Source organism: Bombus flavifrons, chromosome 11 (assembly GCF_040668555.2).
Source record: "Bombus flavifrons isolate JBK064 chromosome 11, iyBomFlav1_principal, whole genome shotgun sequence".
NCBI lineage: Eukaryota > Metazoa > Arthropoda > Insecta > Hymenoptera > Apidae > Bombus > Bombus flavifrons.
In genome coordinates, this window is record NC_138452.1 from 10045178 (window position 1) to 10065182 (window position 20005).

Consider the following 20005-nt stretch of genomic DNA (forward strand, 5'->3'; position numbering starts at 1 on the left):
AAGAAATTTTAAATAAAAATTGTTCGTTTCTACTAGCTTTTCTTTGGAATCATAAGCTGTCATATACCGATATTATGGCACTAAAGGGATACGCTTATTTATAAACTGTATTTCAAGGAATGACATAATATTGAACAGAATTTAATATATATATTATCAAATATATGTATTTTAATTTTTACGAACATACATTTTGATAATTTAAAAGAATACATTGTAAAATAATAGTTTCTCATCTTGCAAAGTATTATTTTTTACAGCGGTTGCGACACAACGCGCACGTAAGGTTTGCCCGATGGTAATGGTACGATTTTAATATTGTTGTACAATGTTTTTGCTTCTTCGTCGGAAACAGTAGGCTGAATCATCACTTGATCACCTGCCTAAAGATCATTATACAAAATTAATAATTTTTTTAATAGATGTAGTGATGTTTTAATTAATAAATAAGGTCATAGATAAAAACCTTCCAATCAACTGGAGTTGCTACTTTATGCTTCTCAGTTAATTGTAGCGATTCGATAACTCTCAAAATTTCACTGTGTTTGAAAGTTATGTTAATGAATAATATATTAATAAAAATAAATTTTAACCATTAAAGATATAAGAATAATGTTACTCGAAATTTCTTCCAGTTGTTGCAGGGTATAAAATTGATAATCGCATTTTTTTAGCAGGATCAATAATAAATACTGCTCTAGCAGTCATCGGTATGCCACGATCATCAACTTCTGCAGGATCTAACATTCCCAATAATGTTGCGAGTTTTCGCGTTTCATCTTCTATTATTGGGTATGGGAATTCTTTATCGGTCATTTCAGCATAGGCCTTTATATCCTGAAAAATGATTATGCTTTGTAAACTTGTAATGATTTCGTTTCCATTTTTTTCTATTAAAAATTATTTTTATTTCTAATGAAAAAACTATAATAAAAGCATACTTCTATCCATTTCCGGTGAGAATCTACCGAATTACATGATAATGCAATAACTTTAACTCCTAGCTTTTCAAATTCGGGCATCAATTTTAATACCCGAGCCAACTCTGTAGTACATACTGGTGTAAAATCATTTGGATGAGAAAACAAAATTCCCCACCTGTGTGAAACATAAATTAATTTTTCTAAGTTTAATATAATCTTACATGTCAAGAAAGTCATATTTATGCATGATTTTGTATAACTGAATGATTTGAAATTATATGAATAGTAAATATACTCAAATATAAATTTACAATAAAAAATATACAATAAACATTTACATATGTATATACATTAAAAAATGTAACAGAAAATATTAAAGGTTATGTTTCTTAAAGAAAATATTGTCTCACGAATCATCAAGCCATTCATGCAAGTTAATTGAGCCCATTTGAGTGTCCGCTACAAAATTTGGAAACGTTTCACCTAACAAGACCATTTTTACATGTAAAAAGTACTAATTAACTACTATTACGATTTTGATATAGAACGCAGTAAGTTGGTATCCAGGTACATAGATTTAGAAATATGACTAGCTCTGATGATAAAAGCGTTGTTAAGGTGACCATACAACTACATAAATTCAAACACAATTAGAAGATACACGATATTTCAACATGATATTTTTTTAATTAATTCATGTAATATAAAAATAAATATTTGTAATGTATAAATATTTATTATAATATCAATTAAGAGATAATTTGATAACTAAATTTAAGTATTATATTTCATTCGAATCTTAAATTTAAATTTGTACTTTTACAAGATTATTTATGTACATCAAATACAAGATTTATAAAATTTAAAAATTCCCGCTAAACAAATATTACGATGCATGTATTACATAAATCCCTAGGGGACATAATGAAACCTCAGTACATACATTATAATATTTAGTTGGCGGAGGTTTTTAAATTTTAAAGTAGCGAAGTAATAAGTTCAAATATTGATTAAACCAAATATAAAAATATATCATATCGTATTATATTAAGAATTAAATACAGATAGTGTATTACTATAAAATTTTACATTATGTTTACGATTATAAAATACTACTTCCTCTCTGATATTACTAATATTGTCTACTCATATTAAATTGATATCCTAGCACGATCGTATTAGATCGTATCACGATTGTAGTCGTATACTTAGGCCTGGCAATTCCCGTCGTGATAGGCTGTTAATATCATAAGATATGTTTTATAAATCGGCCGCTAGCCGTACATCGCTGCGATCGCTGAATACGTGAAACAAATATGTGTTTATATAAGTACAGTAAGACATATATGTATGTACATTTCCGTAGTATGTACAGCGTGTTTTATGCATAGTGATAATTCAGTTATACAATTTTCAAAAATGTTTCGTCGACTCCCTTCGAAGTTTATTACTATCGCAAGTAAATTTTATTCCACCGGTTTTATTCAACTGACTCATAAATTTACGGTCTTGCAACTTAAGTATCCTGTACAAACTCATATTATATTAATAACACGGAGTAATAGTACGCAATGCCCATCTGAAAAAATAAGTGAACATTATAGGAAATTGTATGAAGAAGAATTAAACTCTCTCCTAAAGGATCCGAAATACAAAGCTATGTATGATAAATACGATTTAGAAATACAGTACACGAAATATGAGACAAAGAGAGTACCTAAAAAATTAACCGCATATAATTGGTTATATTTACTACGAACAACAACAAGAAATGAAAGAAGGTTGTGCTTAATATCTATTTTAATATAAAAATGATCTTAATGGTTAAAAGGTTCATTCATATATTAATTTTCGTCCTTTATTATAAATATTTAGATCATATATAGAATTTCTTTGGAAATTGGACATGAAACAAGCAAACGTAAAGGAGAAAAAGTTATTAAAGAAGCAACAAAAAGCAGAGGATAGTGATGAAGATAATATATATGGATTAAGTAAAATTTCAATGTTCCACAGGATACGTACACGAACAATAAATGAGTTTTATAATAGCAGATTAATAAGTGCTATGTTACATGAACCAATAATTGTATTTGACGTCGGATATGGAGAATATATGTCACCACAAGAGATGTCGAATTGTGCAAAACAACTATCACTTTCATTCGCAGCGAATCGATTTCACGATAGTCCCTTTAATCTACATTTTTGTAATGCTAACAAGGATGATACTGTTATGAAGATATTACATACAATAATACCGTCTTTATATAATCCAGAATTTCCATTAAATATCACATCAAAATGCTATTTAGAAACATTTGATAGAAATAAATTAGTATATCTTAGTCCTGACGCTAAGACAGTTTTAAAAAACTATGATGGTAACTTAATATATATAATTGGTGCAATGGTAGATAAGGTAATTAATATTATATTTTTATATAGTTTATGCTACAAATGAAATATTAGTTATAAATATTGATTGAACATTAATCGATAAAATTGACGTGAACAAAAAGATTTATTAAAAAAGTTAATAATATTTTCAGAGATGTTCTAAACCAATTTCATGTCGAAAAGCTAAGGAACAAGGTATTAAAATGATGAAGTTGCCTTTAAGTGAAAAATTAGAATGGGGTTCAGGATCTTCAAAAAATCTTCCTCTCAATCATGTTCTTTCTATCATGTTAGATTTAAAACATACTAAGAGTTGGGATATGGCAATGAAAAATGTACCTAGACGAAAATTACAACACTCAAGGGAATATTTACAGGAAAGAAGAATATTAAGAAATGCAAGAATGTTAGAATGCTTTAATACAAATAAAACTAAAAACTTAACAAATGAAGAGTAATGTTTCTTACATGTTTGAAACCAAATAAAGTTGCAAATATAAATTATTGTATATAATTATCAATTTTAACCTATACTTTAGTTTTTAATATAATTTCTTTAGTCGATCTTTAAATTGCATGTATTAGTTTTATATCAGAAGCAAATAATATTTTATGATTGAAATTTATGCTTCTGTTTCACAAAAATAAGACTTTTAAATGTAATACAAATAATGTATATGGAAATGTATTTATAATTAATGATATATTACTCTATGGCATACATGCATGCAATATGTATACAGATAATACAGACGTACGTATGTACGTTATCTATGTACGTCCTCAATACTAATAATATAATAAAAGAAATTTGTTATTATTAATAACCAATATTATTTACTGGTATTAAAATTATGAGATAAACATTTTAATGTCACCTATTCTATATTGAAAGTAATATTATAAAAACATATTATCTTATATATAAGAATGCACTCATAAAAAATAATTATGTTCTTGTATAATACATTTGCGTTTTTAATATTTCTAGCTTTTTAATCGATTGACTGGAATTTATTTAGTATAATTTATTTATACAGTTCATTATGTTAAATATAATTAAATATGTATAATGATCACTTTTATAAAGATCTTATAAAGATCTAAACCTAAAATTTATTGATAGTTAATCATTATTTTGCACTTTTTGATTTCAGTGTTTACGAACAAATTTTTTTAATTCAGTAGTTACGAAATTAATTTATGAAAGGTATTCGTATGTAGTAATTTTTTACTGTCTTTTTAATGCGAGTAATACTGACATTACTGACGCATGAATGGTTAGTGTGTTCAAAAAATGGAGATTAAAAGTAAGACATGTATCATACATTTTTTGTACTAAAACGAGAGTAAAAGACATAAAAAATTACCTTTTCTTGTATGTGATTATGTATTAAAACCTCTAATGTCTACAAGATTTGTTATGCAGATAATATGTATAAATTATAACAATAACAAACCTTAATGCGATTAACCTATATTAATTGAACTTTGAAGTTAAAACTTTCTGATTAATTGTAAATGACATGATATCTCATGACGAGATAAAAGTTGAAGTAGTTCCGATAAATGGAGAAAAAATTGGAGGAAAAGAAGAAACTGTTGTTTTTGTTGAACAGTTTGTTAAAGACGTGTGTGATTTTAGTTCCCAGTATGGAAGTAATATTAGTATTTCTTATACAGCCTATAATATTGCTGGGAATCCAAGTAAATTTCCTGATTATGGAGATTTTCCACAAGCTTTTGTTATGGTATGTTAATTTTGTAAAAAATCAAAACTGTTAAATAAACAATTGTAAACAATGCATGAAAGTAAAAGAATCAAACAGTTTTTCGTGGACTAGAATAAGCTATTTGGATTGGTTTTGTACATTATCAAAATATTAATGACATTTTAGTTTTAATCAATGCTTTAATATTTTATTGTATAATAGCCGGCCAAGAGTATATGGTGCTGACTTTAATAATATTGTATTTTGTGCCTGAAAATTTTGGAAACTATTAATTATATATTTTTAGAACTCTAGAGTTAAAATTATATGAAAAAATGATTTGTAAAGTATTATTTCGGCTATATGAAATTAATGACAAAAATGTTTTATGCCTTTTTATTCATGCTACATCATATCTAATAGATTATAATTTTAGAGAACATATGGACGTTGGTGGGACAAAGCACCTTCAAGATTAATGGATTATATGCCACAGAATAACATAGACGTTACAAGTCAGGATTATATAGGTATATAGCTCTTAATTTAAAAATTAAATACTTTCTAGCATTTAATGTTTATATTGCAATATTTCAATTATTTGTAGTAATATTTTATGTTTTTATTCTTAAAGATATTTTTAACTTATTGGAATATTATACTGATACCATTAATGCTTATGATATATGAAAAATGGAAATAAATTACAATATTTTTTATATTATCAAGATCTAGAATATTATCAAGAGGTATATCCAATTAGAGTATCAATATATGAAACTTACAATCCTGGAAGTGTAATTGGAATTTGGGCACAAAACTCTGAGGGCAAATGGTATCAATTATGGAATGGATTTCCTCAAGTCGTGCCACACAAGCCAAGAATATTTTCTCCATACTTGCAGCTATGTAATTTTAAGACAAAAATGATAAGACTGGAATTTAATCATAGTTTATTAGACTACTATACAGAGTTAGATGCTGTATTACTTATTGGTACATCAGAATTAATTGTACCTAATAATTTGCATAATCAAAATCTGAATGACCTTTCTAAAGAATTGGGTTACCTTAAACAAAGTAATGATGATATTTATAATTTAACACCAGATTATTTAAAGGCAAATCAGGATTTAACAGTTCTTAAAAAGACACTTTCTGAGCACTGTAAGCTTTTTAAAAGGTATGTTGATATACAACCATTGACATTTTAAATTTATATTTATTTCTAATAAACCAATGAATATTACCTGCACATTATTACAGTAAAGGAATAGATAATATATCCAAGGGAAAATTAGTATCTAAGATAGGACAACATTATCAGTCTGTTCCTCCTATAGAAGAAGCATTCAAAAGTTTACAACAATTTTTACAAGAAGATTTTCCGAAACTTATTAGAGATATTCATCATTCAATACCAAATACCTTAAATGAACAAGATAATTCTCTTCAAGAAAGATTTTCAGTAGCTTCAACTGATTTTGAAAATCAACCATGTGGCACTTTCTCAGCACTTCCAGTAAAATATGATATCATGATTTGTTATATCTTATTATATCTATTATTAACAATGCATTTTTACAGGATGAGACGGTACTAAAAATTTTGAAGAATTTAGATTTAAGATCATTATGCTGTTTATGCAGAGTAAATAAACACTTTAACAATATTGCAAGAGACGCTTTGTTATATACAAGTCTTAATTTAAAACCTTACTGGCATTGTTTAGACACATCTGCATTAAATAGTTTAGCACCTAGGTGTCATTATTTACAACAATTAGATCTTTCATGGTGTGGAAATTATAATATGATTAAATATCAAGATTTTATAAATTTTCTTCACATATCTGGCAGTGTTCTGACTCATTTAAGACTAAACTGTTGTCAATTTGTAAATGATGCTATTATCTTTGAAATTTCAAAAGTATGTAAGAATTTGAAAGGTAAATATTATTGAAATATTTTTTATTAAACATTTAAAAGTTGTCTGTTGAAAATGTAATATATTATTTTTAGAACTATGTTTATGTAACTGTATGGGTGTAACAAACGAAGGATTTTCGAAACTCGAAAACTTGAAGTTCCTTGAACGTTTAGAGCTTTACAGAACAACTATCGAGACTTCTACATTATGTTCTATTTTAAAGAAGAATACTCAAATGCGACATTTAAATTTGGCAGGAATGCATGATCGTTTAAATATAGACGAAGTTGCTGTTGAATTAGGAAGTTCTTGTCCATATTTGGAAAGTGTAGACTTTTGGAAAGCACAAACTTTAACTCCATATGGAGTTAGAGCTTTGTCTCACTGTACTAAACTTCGAGAAGTGGATTTTGGATGGTGGTATGTTCTCGGAAAAATATTGTATCATTTATATAATTAACGAATTTTAATGTATTTATCATTCGTTTTATCATTTTCTTCATAGCGGTGGAATGGGCGCTCCTGGTGACTCTCTACGAGCATTATTGTTTTCCTGTCGTTATTTAGAAAAAGTATTTTTAGCAGCACTTAGAGGATTAACAGATCGCGACTTGGAACCACTTTTATTATGTCAACGACTGCAACAACTAGACCTATTAGGGGCTCGTTCTCTTACTCCTGATATATGTTATGGAATTTTATTGTTTTGTCCAAAATTAGAAATGATTGATCTTAGTTTCTGTGAAGGTATTAATGATTTTATAGTGCAGGAATGGCGTCAGCAATATCCTCATGTTTCTATTAAAAGAAGTTTTCAAGTAACCAACTCTAATATGATATAACAAACATTCCATGATATTTATTACATCGATTGTAATTTAAAGTATTTTAAGTATAAATAGGTTTGTTAAATTTTATAACTTTGATTAATACTATAAAGGATGTAATATTGTTGTATATAATTACATAAAAAATGTTATTACTAAAGTATCTGTACATATGTATCCATTTTTTCATAAGAATATACATATGTGTACTTGTATATTTGAAATTGCAGTTTAATATATGTATAGTATAAGAAAATATCCATACGTGTAAAAGCAATAGTACGATTAAAAATATCCAAGTTGCATAATATATATTATATTTAATACGAAATGAATAATTTGATATGATAAGTTGTGAATTTCTATAAAAATTTATATATAACAATTCTTATAATTAAAACTCTTATAATCTTTGCATTTGTTTAATTGATATTTTAATTTAAAATAATATTTTCATAATTTAAAATCATTTACAACACATGATTGATTTAAAAAGATACAGTCGTGTGTGAGATAAAATAGTGATTTGTTATAACAGGTCATAACAGGTTATGGCGTAGTAATAATACTAATAATAAGTAGAGGGGGACGAATGCTTAATGTATATATACGTACGCACGTGGTTGCTTTCTGGTATAGGTTATATAAATTATTTAGTGAAAGAATCATGTTTTAGACAATGAAAAATGTAAAAAATGTGATTTTTTAAAATCAAGGTACATATATATATATATATGTGTGTGCGTGTGTGTATTTAATTTGATCTATTGAAAATAATGAATACCGATTTACAAAGTAAGAAATCATATAATACCAGAAGTGATATCAAAGAAAAGGAGAGAGAAGGTAGGAAATGTTATTTTCTAAGTTTTTCTGTGAAATTTTATCGTGTAATAGTATTTCTATATTTCCATATTACTATATTATGTTTATTTTTATAATATTAAAATTTTTATCTAATAAATTTCATTCACAATTTGAAAAAATTATTAATTGCAGAAGGCAATTATGTAGATGTTGAACATATTAATGATAATATCCAAATAGTTGATAAATACGATGATACAAATATGTTGAAAAGGAAGCTGGTTTGTGATGAAACTAAACTAGGCAAAAAACAGAAAAAGAGAAATATCATAGATTCATCTATAAATGATACGAGTTATGAAGAATATGTAACAAAACACAAGGAAACATTCCAAGAATTTCAAGGTGATATATAGATCGAATATTTAAATATAATTAATGATTTTATATATGTTTTTCTACATTATATATATATTTGTATAAATATATTTTCTTACAAATGTAGAAACTAACAACAGAAGTAAAGAAAATAAGGAATATGAAAGAGATATAGATAGAGAAACAGAATGTTTGGATGGAGAATATTTTAGAAGAAATTTCAACTCTACAAATGGTTTAGATATGTTAAAAAAATTTGTAAAAATTTGCAATGAAAACAAAGAGAGGGATTTGGCTGCAGAATATTTAAATGCAGGTGGCAATATTTTGGAAATATTAAAATTTTTAGCTGCAGAAAAGAAAGGAATTAGTAATGCTATCACCGTATTTTCTGCATTAAGGATATTATTAATAAAGTACGTATTCTATAAGTTTAAATGTTTCTTATTAAACTGTAGTTTCTCAATTTAACTATTAATTTCTTTTGTATTTAGAATATTAGCACAGTATCCACAATATCAATCTAGTGCAGAAAGTGCATGTTGCCATTTGATTAATTCGCATTTATCAATAATTCACTCAATGTTGTCTATACAAAGTAATACAAAACAACAAAAAGTAGTTTTACAATTATTTGCTGCAATAGTCTCATTAGGTGGAAATATTCCACGTGAATTACTTACCCACTTGTCTTTACCAATGGGAGTTGTTAAATCTCTTGTGCAACATACAAAACCTACAGATAATCAAAATACAAGGAGCTGTTTTATTCATTTTATCCTGGCTTTCTTAGTAGAAGGAAATGTATCAATTATTAGAACTCTTCTAGATAAACGTGATTTGTTTTATAGTATATTTCCTGATTTAATATATGATTCTAAAGACATTGTTGCTTTGGTTTTAACTACTCTTAAAACTTATATTCTTCAAAATCCAAAAATTAGTAAAACAATGAAGTTACAATTATTTTCAACATCAATTATTCAAAATCTTGTGTGTCTTTATAATTGGAAAGGTCCAAATAATTGCCCAAAACTAAAAAATCGGAGTTCTATTCCACATTCGCAACATTTTGAAGAAAAAGAGGTATTACTAAACAACTAAATAACAAGTTAATAATATATTGTATGTATATATACTAATAATTATAAAATATATTTTGATTTAGGTAGTTACAGAAATTATACATGATTTTTTAATTTTATTGTTAACGTCTCATCGGTATGGTATTGTTTTTCATGATTATATGCTTGGTACTTCACATATAAAACATAATCATGTGATAAATACAGTACTTCAGAGTTTAGACCGACCTTGGGAATATGAAAAACCATTAGATCTAGTAGTTAAGATACTGACAGCGTGTCCTGATTTAATTAAATCACAACTTACTCTTCTGGAACCATATATTGAACCAAGGGTTTCATTGAAATGGATTACAGCAATAAAATTTGTAAGAGAGGTAAACAGTTTAGTTTATTCCTTATTTTAGATATTGACATTAATGAATGTTCATATTAACCATATTAAATGTTTCTTAAATGTTTGTATTAATCAATCTTATTGCAGATAATACAGTCAGTGGATATGAGTATCTGTGTAAAGACATGTTCATTAGAATTAAATATATTACAATTAGCGAGTGCAGTAGTATCTTTAATCTTACCAGGAGTAATTTTGAAGCAAGCAATTATGCCATCCTTATCCCATTCTAATGTAATAATACGGCATGAGGCAGTACTTACACTTACATCTATGTTTCATCAGACACAGAAGTGTTTATCAATATCAAAAGCAGTTTATAAGGAAGATAATGATTACTGCACTTTTAAGGATTGTATAACAGAATATATGATGAAGGTAAACGTATATTTTGGTAAAGCACAAATTAAAGATTTAAAAATTGGTCCCTGAGTAAATTATAAAATGCAACAAAATAATAACTTTCTCTTTAGAATGTACCAAATTTTAATATGATATTGAATGTGTGGAGCAGTGCTTTCACATCAAATCAAATTGAAGATAACAGTAATGACATGGAATACATTGTAGAACCAAAGAAATATGAACACCTGACAGCTGTTCTACATTTATTGCATGTGTATATTGAAGCGTGTCCGAAATTGTTAGATACATTATGTGATATGTCATCCGATACATTTTTAAATACATTGAACAAATTGGAAGATATCAGTGTTGTGGAATTTAATGTTATAAAAGTAAAAGCTATTCAATTTCTTGTTATAGTGCAGCCTTATGAATTTTCACCAGATAAGGTGTGTACAATATTATAATTCGTGTTAAATAATTAATAACGAATATTTTGTATTTTTTGTATTGATAAATAAACGTTTTTTTTTCAGAAAATATTTAAAGATGCACTATCATTTCTAATATCTGCTTTAAATGAAGAAACATCCTCAGTTACATTATGTATAAAAGCAACAATAAGAACTTTATTAAATGCTACTGGAATGTTTGAGGGATGCAGTGATCATTTGGATATTTGGATTAATGGTTTCATAAATTTAGATGATAGAAAGAAAGTAATAAAATGGTTTGTTCGTATTGTAAAAAAAGCTGCTGAAGATATAGAAAAATATGTAAATGAAATAATTAAAGCTGAAAAAATTATTAATCATGAAGTAATACATATTGGCAAATTACAGGACATATTTGACGGTAAACTTCAATTTTATTCTTAAACGCATTGATATAATATGCGATGTTATCTTTTTTTTGTACTTTGCAGAACTGACAGAAAAATCTGTTATTCATAAAAATTTGGAAAATAATATTTTACATATGCAACATCTGACCTCAATATCACCTCTCTTATGTTGCATGTTACATAAAACAAAGGAAGATTCACATCCTTCGATTTTATCTTATTTGTCTTATGTTTTAATACATACATTGCATTATCAAGTAATACCTCAATGTTTAATATATTTAACTAAAGATATGCCAATATTACCAGTAAAGGAGTATTTATTGAGTTGGCTAGAAGGCAATCAACTCGTTTATATTAAAAATATAATTCCCACAATGACTTTATTATGTAAATTAAATTTAGTGTTTTTGTCTGATACTAAATTACAGATGAATCAAATATTTAATGGTAGCAATATAATTACTTTTCAGTACAATGAGGAAAGTATAACAATTCATCATTCCTTGTCTACATATGAAGTTGCATATTTGTTTAAAATGACTACATTCTATTTAGTACAACATACCAAAAAGAGTGTTTTAACAAAAGTGCAATATGACAATTATAGATGTTTATTAATGTCGCTATTGTATATTGCAAAGGATAGTGTAGATAGCGTTATTTTTTTGGAAGAATGTGCAAAATCGATCTTTACTCATCCTATTATTCTGCATTATTTTTCTCCAATTTATCAAAAGAATAAAAATATTGTAAGAAGTATGATAACTCTTACAGTTACCGACGTTTGTAGTATGTTAAACAATTTGCATAAAAAATGTAATACTAGAAATTTATTTATACATTTCAAAAATAAGTTACTTACGCAACTATGTAAAATGATAGACAAAAGACAAAAAGATGAAAAGATAAAGAATCCTGATATGATTATCACCTTGTTAGAGGTATTGCAACCAACACCAAAAGATGTTGTATATTTATTAAAGAGGCTAGTGAAATTAGAGGATACTATGTTTATTTCAAATGATAAGAAAAGTTTATCAGTACACGGGCATTTAATTTCTAAACTTTTAGAAATTATTAATGCCAATGAGATAAAATCTGAGCGAAATGTATTTTTTGAGCTTGATACAGAATTTGTTAGAGATTTGTGTTTACACTTACTTTTCTTAAAATTGAACTCAATTACCAATTTTGAAATATGGGAAACAGCTTTACATGGATATCTTTCAAATTTTTCATTCAATATTGGTGGCATTGATGCAGGTAAGTTGTTTTCACAAAATTTTACGTTAATGCGTTATTTCATGACCACATTATTACGTTTTACTATTTATTCGTGTAATTGCAGATATTTTTACGTCATTATTATCAACAAAAATTACGGATACGACTGTAAATTTAATTTCATTTTTAATTAGAAAAAATATAAGATTTATACCTATTTTTATGGAATGTGTAAAAAAGTCGAAAAATATGGAAAAGGGTAACATTATATTGCCAATAGTTGCAAGTAATTTAAATTTTAATTGGGATCAGGACTTTCTGCAAGATTTGAGGAAACATTATGAAACTGAAATTACATGTTATCTATGTGATCCTAAAGATGTAAAGCCTTGGATAGAAGAAAATGTTATTGCAATTTCTTATTTAATTAAAACTACATTTAATCTTAAAATATGTAATGATATATGTAATATGATTTTACAAACTGGTGATAAATTGGATATGGTATCTATACATTACATAAAAATTCTTCAAAGTATGTACAATAAATCTGCTGTCTTAGAAACAGAGAGTGAAAAGCTTATCATGAATTTGATACAAATTTTTCTTTACATCGTTACTGTAACTTTAAAGAAAGAGTCCAGGAATGTACAAAAACTTCATATCCTTTGTGAAATATTACGCGATGCTGTTAAACATTTAAGAGAAAAAGGGAAAGTTTTTGAATTTGAGACCTTAAGTACCAATCATTCGTGGTTACAATTTACACGATTTTCTTTAAAATTTGGTCTTAAAGGATTAAAAAGTGATAAGAAAGAATTACCAATATTAAGGACTTTAAGCATTTTATGTGATATTGCATATAAAAATGGCAGTAACAATGAATATGTCAAAACTTTGTTTGAAATGGCAACTTCTCATTCTGAATTTATTAATATTATGCTAGGCTCATCAGAGACTAAAAGTATGTATATAATAATAATAGCGTGTAATTATGATAGCTGCAATGTATTTAATTATTTTATTTTTTAGGAGATTTAGTAGAGTTATTATGGGTTCTTATGCAAAAAAATAAAGAAGTTATGGGATCAACACACATACCTGTTTATTTAGCGGCGTACAATGCTACTTTAAACGAAGCCGATCAATATATTTTATTCGTAAGAATAAATAAAATTAATACCAGCAAAATTTATACTAGTTTTTAGAAAAATATTAATGTATAGATTTATTTCAGATTTTGCAGTATTATGAAAATAATAATGTTAATATTTATGAATATCGGCCATATGTGTGGGGTAATGTGGCCACAACATATTATAGCGTGAAAAGTGAAATACAGACGACTTTGTGGAGGCAACCATCTGTTACGCAAGTCCTTAACTTATTTGAAGAAGATATAGTAAACAATACTATAAAAGAATACCCTGTGGACAGACCTCTGAAGGTGGTTTTCATTGACTTTCATCAAATATTAAAAAATGTATTGAACTTTATTGAACTTTAATTTAAATCATTTGTTTTTTTTAATTTTATACTTTATAGGATAGTGAATTATATAGAGCAAATAATATATACGATCCAGCATTTTATTTACCGTTATTATATTTTTTACTATCAGAAAATAATGTTGTATCATGTCATAAAGTTGCTCAAAGTGGTGCACTAGCATTAACACTTGCTGCATGTAGCAGCAAGCATTCTGACGTTCGAATGATAGCTTATACTATTATTACAAGATATTATACTCATTTGGAAGCTTCTAGGTATATTTTATAAAAAATAATAATTTAATTATATATATTGTCATATGTGATAGTGTAATATATATATAAATTTTTTCCTATTTATAGCTCCAAAACAAAGTTATTATGGATGCGATTAATAGATGCATTGCGTTACGGTATTATATCACAGCAATTAGAACTGAATAATATACGTATAAACTGTTTAGTTTCCACGTTTTTAGCAAGAACGTCTTTGATCGCTACACAACCATTGCACCCCCTTTATTCAGTCTTACAAATATTTCTGGTAGCTAAACCAGCATTAGATATAAACACAATACCCGAGTTGTTACAGCTTTTACACAGTTCTGATGTGGAATATAAAGCACACAGATGTTGGATTTTGGAGAATATTCGTGATAGTATGAAAACAGAGGTTGAATTGGACATAGCCTTTAAATGTGTTTTGTTTAAAATGCTCCTAGACTTTTATATTTCTAATCTTTCAGACTCAAATACGAAGGTATGATTTAAAAACATTAAATCACTAATTTCTTTCTTTAAACTGATCTAATGTATTTTTATTTCAGAAACTTATATTAGAAATCATTGATGCTACATTAAAAATAACGAAAGCCTCTATACTTTTTATAGAATGTTATGGAATACTTCCCTGGTTATTAGAAGTTGCAAGGAGTTTGCCTAAACGCGAAACACAACATTTTGAGCTCGTAGTGAAAATGATGGACAAACTTCTAAATACCGTATTGAATATGAAAGGGGACATTGTTCACTACAAATTAGTGGTTTTAAGTATTGCATTATCTTTGAAGTCACATTTAACTAAAGATATCAGGATTGAGATTTTTACATTATATATTAACATTTTGCAAAAATTACTACTCTCGAAGCATATGAAAATAATTGTTACTAAAGAACAGATATTAGAAATTCTTGAATTTTCGACAAAAATATTAGATAATATAGGGGAATGTGACGATATGTTACGTTTCGGTTGTGAATACGTAACCAAAATAGATTGTTTAGAAGATGACGATGAAGTTCAGATAGCGAGAAATAGTTTGAGAACATTAGTGTGGACATGGTGTATCCACGAAACAAATTGATTTATAATTTTTGTATACTCTATAAATACTATAATTATATTATATTTAATAATAAGGAATTTTTCAGTATTTCTTTATGGTATATCTATCTAGTATATTTTAAACTTGTTCTATATTGTAGCAAGTATCAACAATATTTTTTTGGATAAAATGTATGTACAAAAACGTCTGCATTGGGATCTCTATATTTTCCTGTATGATGTCTCATTACTATTATAACACAATTAATGTTTAATTCCTCGGAATCCGCCGTACCATTGTAGAATTCCTTCATTTGAGGTAGAATAAAATGATTTGTTTGTAAATCTCTACGCGACAACTCTACCCCTATGGATATCGCGCCAGTATTTAATTCCTCCATTGCTCGCCTCGCTTTTGCATGACTTAAGACGAGATGGGCGACATTGTCTTGATCCGTTCTACTCAAAAAACCAGATTTCCTTGAATGCGTCGTTCGAGAATAGTTCTCGACGCTATCCTCTGGGCCTGTAGCAAATCTGTCGGATGCGTGCCCTCTTGGATGACCAAGTGCTCTACAATCGTGACACAAAACATTTTGCGACTTGTCAAGAATGATACCCGCTGCTCTAGGTGATGTACCGATATATCGAGCACCGCCGATCATTAGCTGTTTTGCATTATTATTCGAAGTTAAAAATTTATCGATTTGATCGATTAAATGTTTGGAATTATTTGTTAAAAAATCAATAGTATTATTTCTTAAATCGTCAGTGCTTTCTCCACTTTGAGCAGCTATTACTGCAAATAGACACGCGTTTAAATCCAGCTCGACATTAATAGGATCTATATTATTTAATAGCGTCCAATGTCCTATTAAATTTGACTGTTTATGATATTCTACGTCGATGAAATCCTTGGTCGATCTTTGATCTATCGTTTGATATAAGCTATCTTTCGATTTCCATATTCGAATAGATTTCCCTGTTATAGTACTTAGCGCGTTTACGTGAAACAAATTTCCCGGCCCGTAATTTTTTAGATCATTAACAATGTATTTAGCTAATTTGATTTTGCATAATTGTTTGCTTTTTATGTTCTGATATTTATCGTTCGATCTTTTGCGATCTTCGCGCATTTTTCTGTCCCGCTGTATTTGATTTTGTGAATCATCGTTATCCGAAAAACTTTTGATTTTCCTAATATTAGGCATTACTTTTTGTTTTTATCGCTATGCTCTTTTAAATTCTTAATGCATTTTGGTTGCTTCTTACGTGTACATCCATCCCTTTTCATATTTCATTGTATTATCTTTATTTTATAAGTTGGCACGAATAATTTACATTTTCTAATGAAACAACGATTAATAACATTAATTACAGTGTTAAATGATCGAAGGAGAGAGAAAGGTACGCGTCGTTACAAAAATATTTGCCATTTATTTAGAAGGATGATTATCGAAGGAAATTTAATGTAAAATCAAATATGTAAGAGGATTGATTATTGGAACGATAACATATGCAAAAGTACCTTAATACAAAGATAATACATCTCGAAGGTTTGTATTTCCCATAATTTCGTTAATTAAATACCAAAATTTCGAATATCCTGCCAAATATTTGTGGTTGCAGTTACATTTTAAATTTTCACATCAATCTTCATCTTTAACATTTTATACAGACGTTTCCGTTACGTTCACTTTTTTTTTTTTTATTTTTTGCATATTTCATTCGACAAGCGAAATTCATCGTCGAAGCATATCGAACAACGACGCGAAACTGATAAAAGAAAATGTCACGAGTCCATATTTATCGACTTTTTGATTTTGATATCAGTTAGCTGCTAAGACAGTTCAATTTCTGAAAGTTTCGTAGATATAACTTTCCTAAAAATAGGTGACGTATCTACGAAACCTTATAAACAGACTAACAGCTAAGAATACAATTTAACGATCAACATTTTTTAAACATTTACTAGAAATCAAAACGCGTGTTTAATCCCACGACCAATTAAAACATCCAATGATATGTATAATATGGAATTTACGGAGCCGTATGGAATCGATTGCGAAATCCCTCGTGTTTCCCGTTTCTATCCTAAGCGAAATTACATCAACCGTTGATCCAGCGAAAAGTAACACGTGCCTTTTTTTTTTTCTTACTCAATTTTTCTCCATCTGCAAGACGATCTAACGGTCGGACGATCTCCATCGCGATGATAAACGCGAGTTTTTCAAGTCGGAAACTCGAGTGGAAGCTTGCCGTAAGCATGGCCGTAAAGCACGATGGCAGAAGCGGAAAGTACGAGAGGATCGGTTCCCGGTTTGCATTTATTGCGGCGAACGTCTCGCTCGGTAGGCGTGCTCGAGAGAGAAATCGTTCGCTGGTCGAAGAGAAAAAGAGGGTTTAAGGGCCAGGAGAAAAAGGGAAGCGTTCGTGGCGGTTGGAAATGAGCGGGGAATCGAAAGGCAGAAGGGGGTGAGCCACGAAGAGACATGGTGGGGATCCTCTGGATGCTCGCTCGATCCACGGCTTTCGTTGCTCCGTGCCGCGATCCATGGATCAGTCTTGGTGCAACCGTCCCTTCGAACTGGTTGCCGCCAACGTGATTTAACGCGTCGTCTTCCATCGATTTAAATGTTTCGTGCGAGTACCTGTCCGTCTCCACCTTCGAACGAAACGGTATGAGCTGGTTTTTGCTCGAGTGCTCGCGTTTTTCCGTCGCTCCGCCGGAGGAGACTGCGTTTACGCGCACAAACCTTTTGGTAACGGTTGTTGTCGTAAATAGCGCACCACACGAGAAATTTATCCGTTGCTGAAGCAACGACGAAATGCTCGATCGAGAGCGATGCGTGTTCGAGCGTCTGTTGCGCCTTATTCCGTTCGGACGTTCGGTGATTTGAACGCTCGGGCGAGCGATGTTCTTGTTCGGCCTGTAGAACCTGTAAGAGTTTCGCAGCAGTGAGACGTTTGACGTTAGTTCTGTACGAGTATCCTTTGATTTGGAGATTGGATACGACAGAAAAAGTATAAATTAATCGCTATCTGCGAGCAATAAGGATATTTTTAATAGTCCTTTGTAGCAAGTAATTGATTTTAAATTCGCGAGTTGTTCGCCACGAACGCGCCTTTGTAAGCATAGCGGAGAATTTGAAGCACAAGTTCTGCTCGAATTAATTTCAATACGGACCGTATACATTCTGTTTTATCGTTTTAAAAGATTAGTCCGATTTTATGTTTCTTTGAAACACAGATATCGTTAAATTCGCGAATTCCGCTCGGAAGATGAAATGAATTCTGGTTTCGGTGTTCGAGTTTTGTTAGCTACTATCGCGCAAGTATATTCGTGCCATTTCGCTTGTCGTTTCGAGCCAATATACGGCGGCATTGATGCCGCGAAGAACGTGTTCGATGGTGATATCAACGCCCGCATGAGAAAGTTGCGACCATCGATTCGCGATTACTTTACTTTAAACGGACTTCTGGTCTCTTCGCCTTTGTATCTCCAGCATTTTCACACAATGTATATAATATACGTAAATCGTTCGATCGATTGACTCGAACGTAGATCGCGTGGTGACGCGTTAAAATCCATTGGAAGATTTATCAAGTGCGTTTTATAGTATTTTTCTTCGAAAGAAATTTTCAAACTTTCACGTTGCTGCAGCAATCCTTTTGCAACGCTTGCTTCTGTCAAATTTTGTATTATCACGTGCGAAGAAAAAGGAAAAAGTGACGTGTCTGTATGTGGAGTACCTGAAACAAGCGTCGTTTTGTGAAATATTCGTTTGGAAATCGGTGTCTGTGACGACAAAGAGTGAAGAAGAGGAAGAAAAGGAAGAAGAAGAAGAGGAGGAGAGAAGAGGCAAAGCGATCGATACAATCGTCGAGAGCAAAATAAATATTTCTCTCAGTGTGGCTAGAGTGGTTCTATCGACGAGTGATCGTGATGTGTTTTTCAATCTATATAATTGACGCAGTTTCTTAGTAATATGGTGTGAAACAGGTGATCGCGTTTGGATTACGAGTATCTGGAAACTCACTTTCGACCAATCATGTATGGCTGGTGAGTAAACATTATTACGTCTATTAACGATATTTCGCTGAAACCTTTTCAACTCGTCTTTCTTCCCACGTACTTACGATGGCTACAACGAGTATTTGACGAAGCATCTTTTATCCGTTTCTACGTTTCATTCACGTCATATCAAACTTTTCCTAGTCGTACGAAGCTAGTTTCAACGAGATTTAATATACTTGAACTTCGATCAACTAGCGTGCCAATGTTACTGATGAAAATACTTTCCTTAGCCATTGGAT

General features: G+C 29.3%; 6 protein-coding genes across 9 annotated transcripts in view; 4 read left to right on the forward strand and 2 right to left on the reverse strand.

The window, feature by feature from the left end:
- Positions 1 to 130: 130 nt before the first annotated feature.
- On the reverse strand, positions 131 to 1779 carry Prx6a (Peroxiredoxin 6a). 3 transcript variants are annotated; one of them, XM_069123905.1, is made up of 6 exons: positions 1741 to 1779; positions 1456 to 1553; positions 942 to 1098; positions 620 to 837; positions 467 to 539; positions 131 to 383 (listed from the first exon to the last, which is right to left on the reverse strand). In XM_069123905.1, the coding sequence occupies exons 1-6, from the start codon at positions 1762 to 1764 to the stop codon at positions 255 to 257; spliced, it is 699 nt and encodes a 232-aa protein (XP_068980006.1). In that variant the 5' UTR covers positions 1765 to 1779; the 3' UTR covers positions 131 to 254. The 3 variants fall into 3 exon arrangements, with proteins under 3 accessions (XP_068980006.1, XP_068980008.1, XP_068980007.1); XM_069123907.1 differs by lacking the exon at positions 1741 to 1779 and having other exon boundaries at positions 1456 to 1559; XM_069123906.1 differs by lacking the exon at positions 1741 to 1779 and having other exon boundaries at positions 1334 to 1520.
- Positions 1780 to 2203: 424 nt separating this feature from the next.
- rswl (tRNA methyltransferase roswell) lies at positions 2204 to 3837 on the forward strand. Its single transcript, XM_069123904.1, has 3 exons — positions 2204 to 2704; positions 2799 to 3345; positions 3476 to 3837. Exons 1-3 carry the CDS (start codon positions 2274 to 2276, stop codon positions 3779 to 3781), a joined length of 1284 nt encoding a protein of 427 aa, XP_068980005.1. The 5' UTR covers positions 2204 to 2273; the 3' UTR covers positions 3782 to 3837.
- Positions 3838 to 4393: 556 nt separating this feature from the next.
- Fbxl4 (F box and leucine-rich-repeat gene 4) lies at positions 4394 to 7991 on the forward strand. Of its 2 annotated transcripts, XM_069123901.1 has the most exons (7): positions 4394 to 5074; positions 5472 to 5565; positions 5765 to 6218; positions 6302 to 6557; positions 6623 to 6983; positions 7057 to 7384; positions 7470 to 7982. In XM_069123901.1, the coding sequence occupies exons 1-7, from the start codon at positions 4850 to 4852 to the stop codon at positions 7804 to 7806; spliced, it is 2055 nt and encodes a 684-aa protein (XP_068980002.1). In that variant the 5' UTR covers positions 4394 to 4849; the 3' UTR covers positions 7807 to 7982. The 2 variants fall into 2 exon arrangements, with proteins under 2 accessions (XP_068980002.1, XP_068980003.1); XM_069123902.1 differs by lacking the exon at positions 4394 to 5074 and having other exon boundaries at positions 5473 to 5565; positions 5670 to 6218; positions 7470 to 7991.
- Positions 7992 to 8368: 377 nt separating this feature from the next.
- On the forward strand, positions 8369 to 16033 carry LOC138185168 (nucleolar pre-ribosomal-associated protein 1). The gene is made up of 15 exons (XM_069123900.1): positions 8369 to 8637; positions 8791 to 9003; positions 9104 to 9392; positions 9471 to 10062; positions 10145 to 10438; positions 10546 to 10836; positions 10932 to 11252; positions 11340 to 11658; positions 11729 to 12913; positions 12999 to 13838; positions 13907 to 14034; positions 14112 to 14321; positions 14420 to 14640; positions 14728 to 15124; positions 15192 to 16033. The coding sequence occupies exons 1-15, from the start codon at positions 8568 to 8570 to the stop codon at positions 15726 to 15728; spliced, it is 5907 nt and encodes a 1968-aa protein (XP_068980001.1). The 5' UTR covers positions 8369 to 8567; the 3' UTR covers positions 15729 to 16033.
- Positions 15856 to 17089, reverse strand: LOC138185153 (uncharacterized). The gene has a single exon (XM_069123860.1). The coding sequence runs from the start codon at positions 16897 to 16899 to the stop codon at positions 15856 to 15858; it is 1044 nt and encodes a 347-aa protein (XP_068979961.1). The 5' UTR covers positions 16900 to 17089.
- Positions 17090 to 19390: 2301 nt separating this feature from the next.
- The window catches only part of dgo (ankyrin repeat domain containing protein 6 diego), a 138146-nt gene continuing 137531 nt past the window's right edge, over positions 19391 to 20005 (forward strand). Inside the window, exon 1 of the mRNA XM_069122953.1 lies at positions 19391 to 19751. The gene's annotated coding sequence lies outside the window, so the exon portion shown is untranslated. The remainder of the gene's footprint in view (positions 19752 to 20005) is intronic.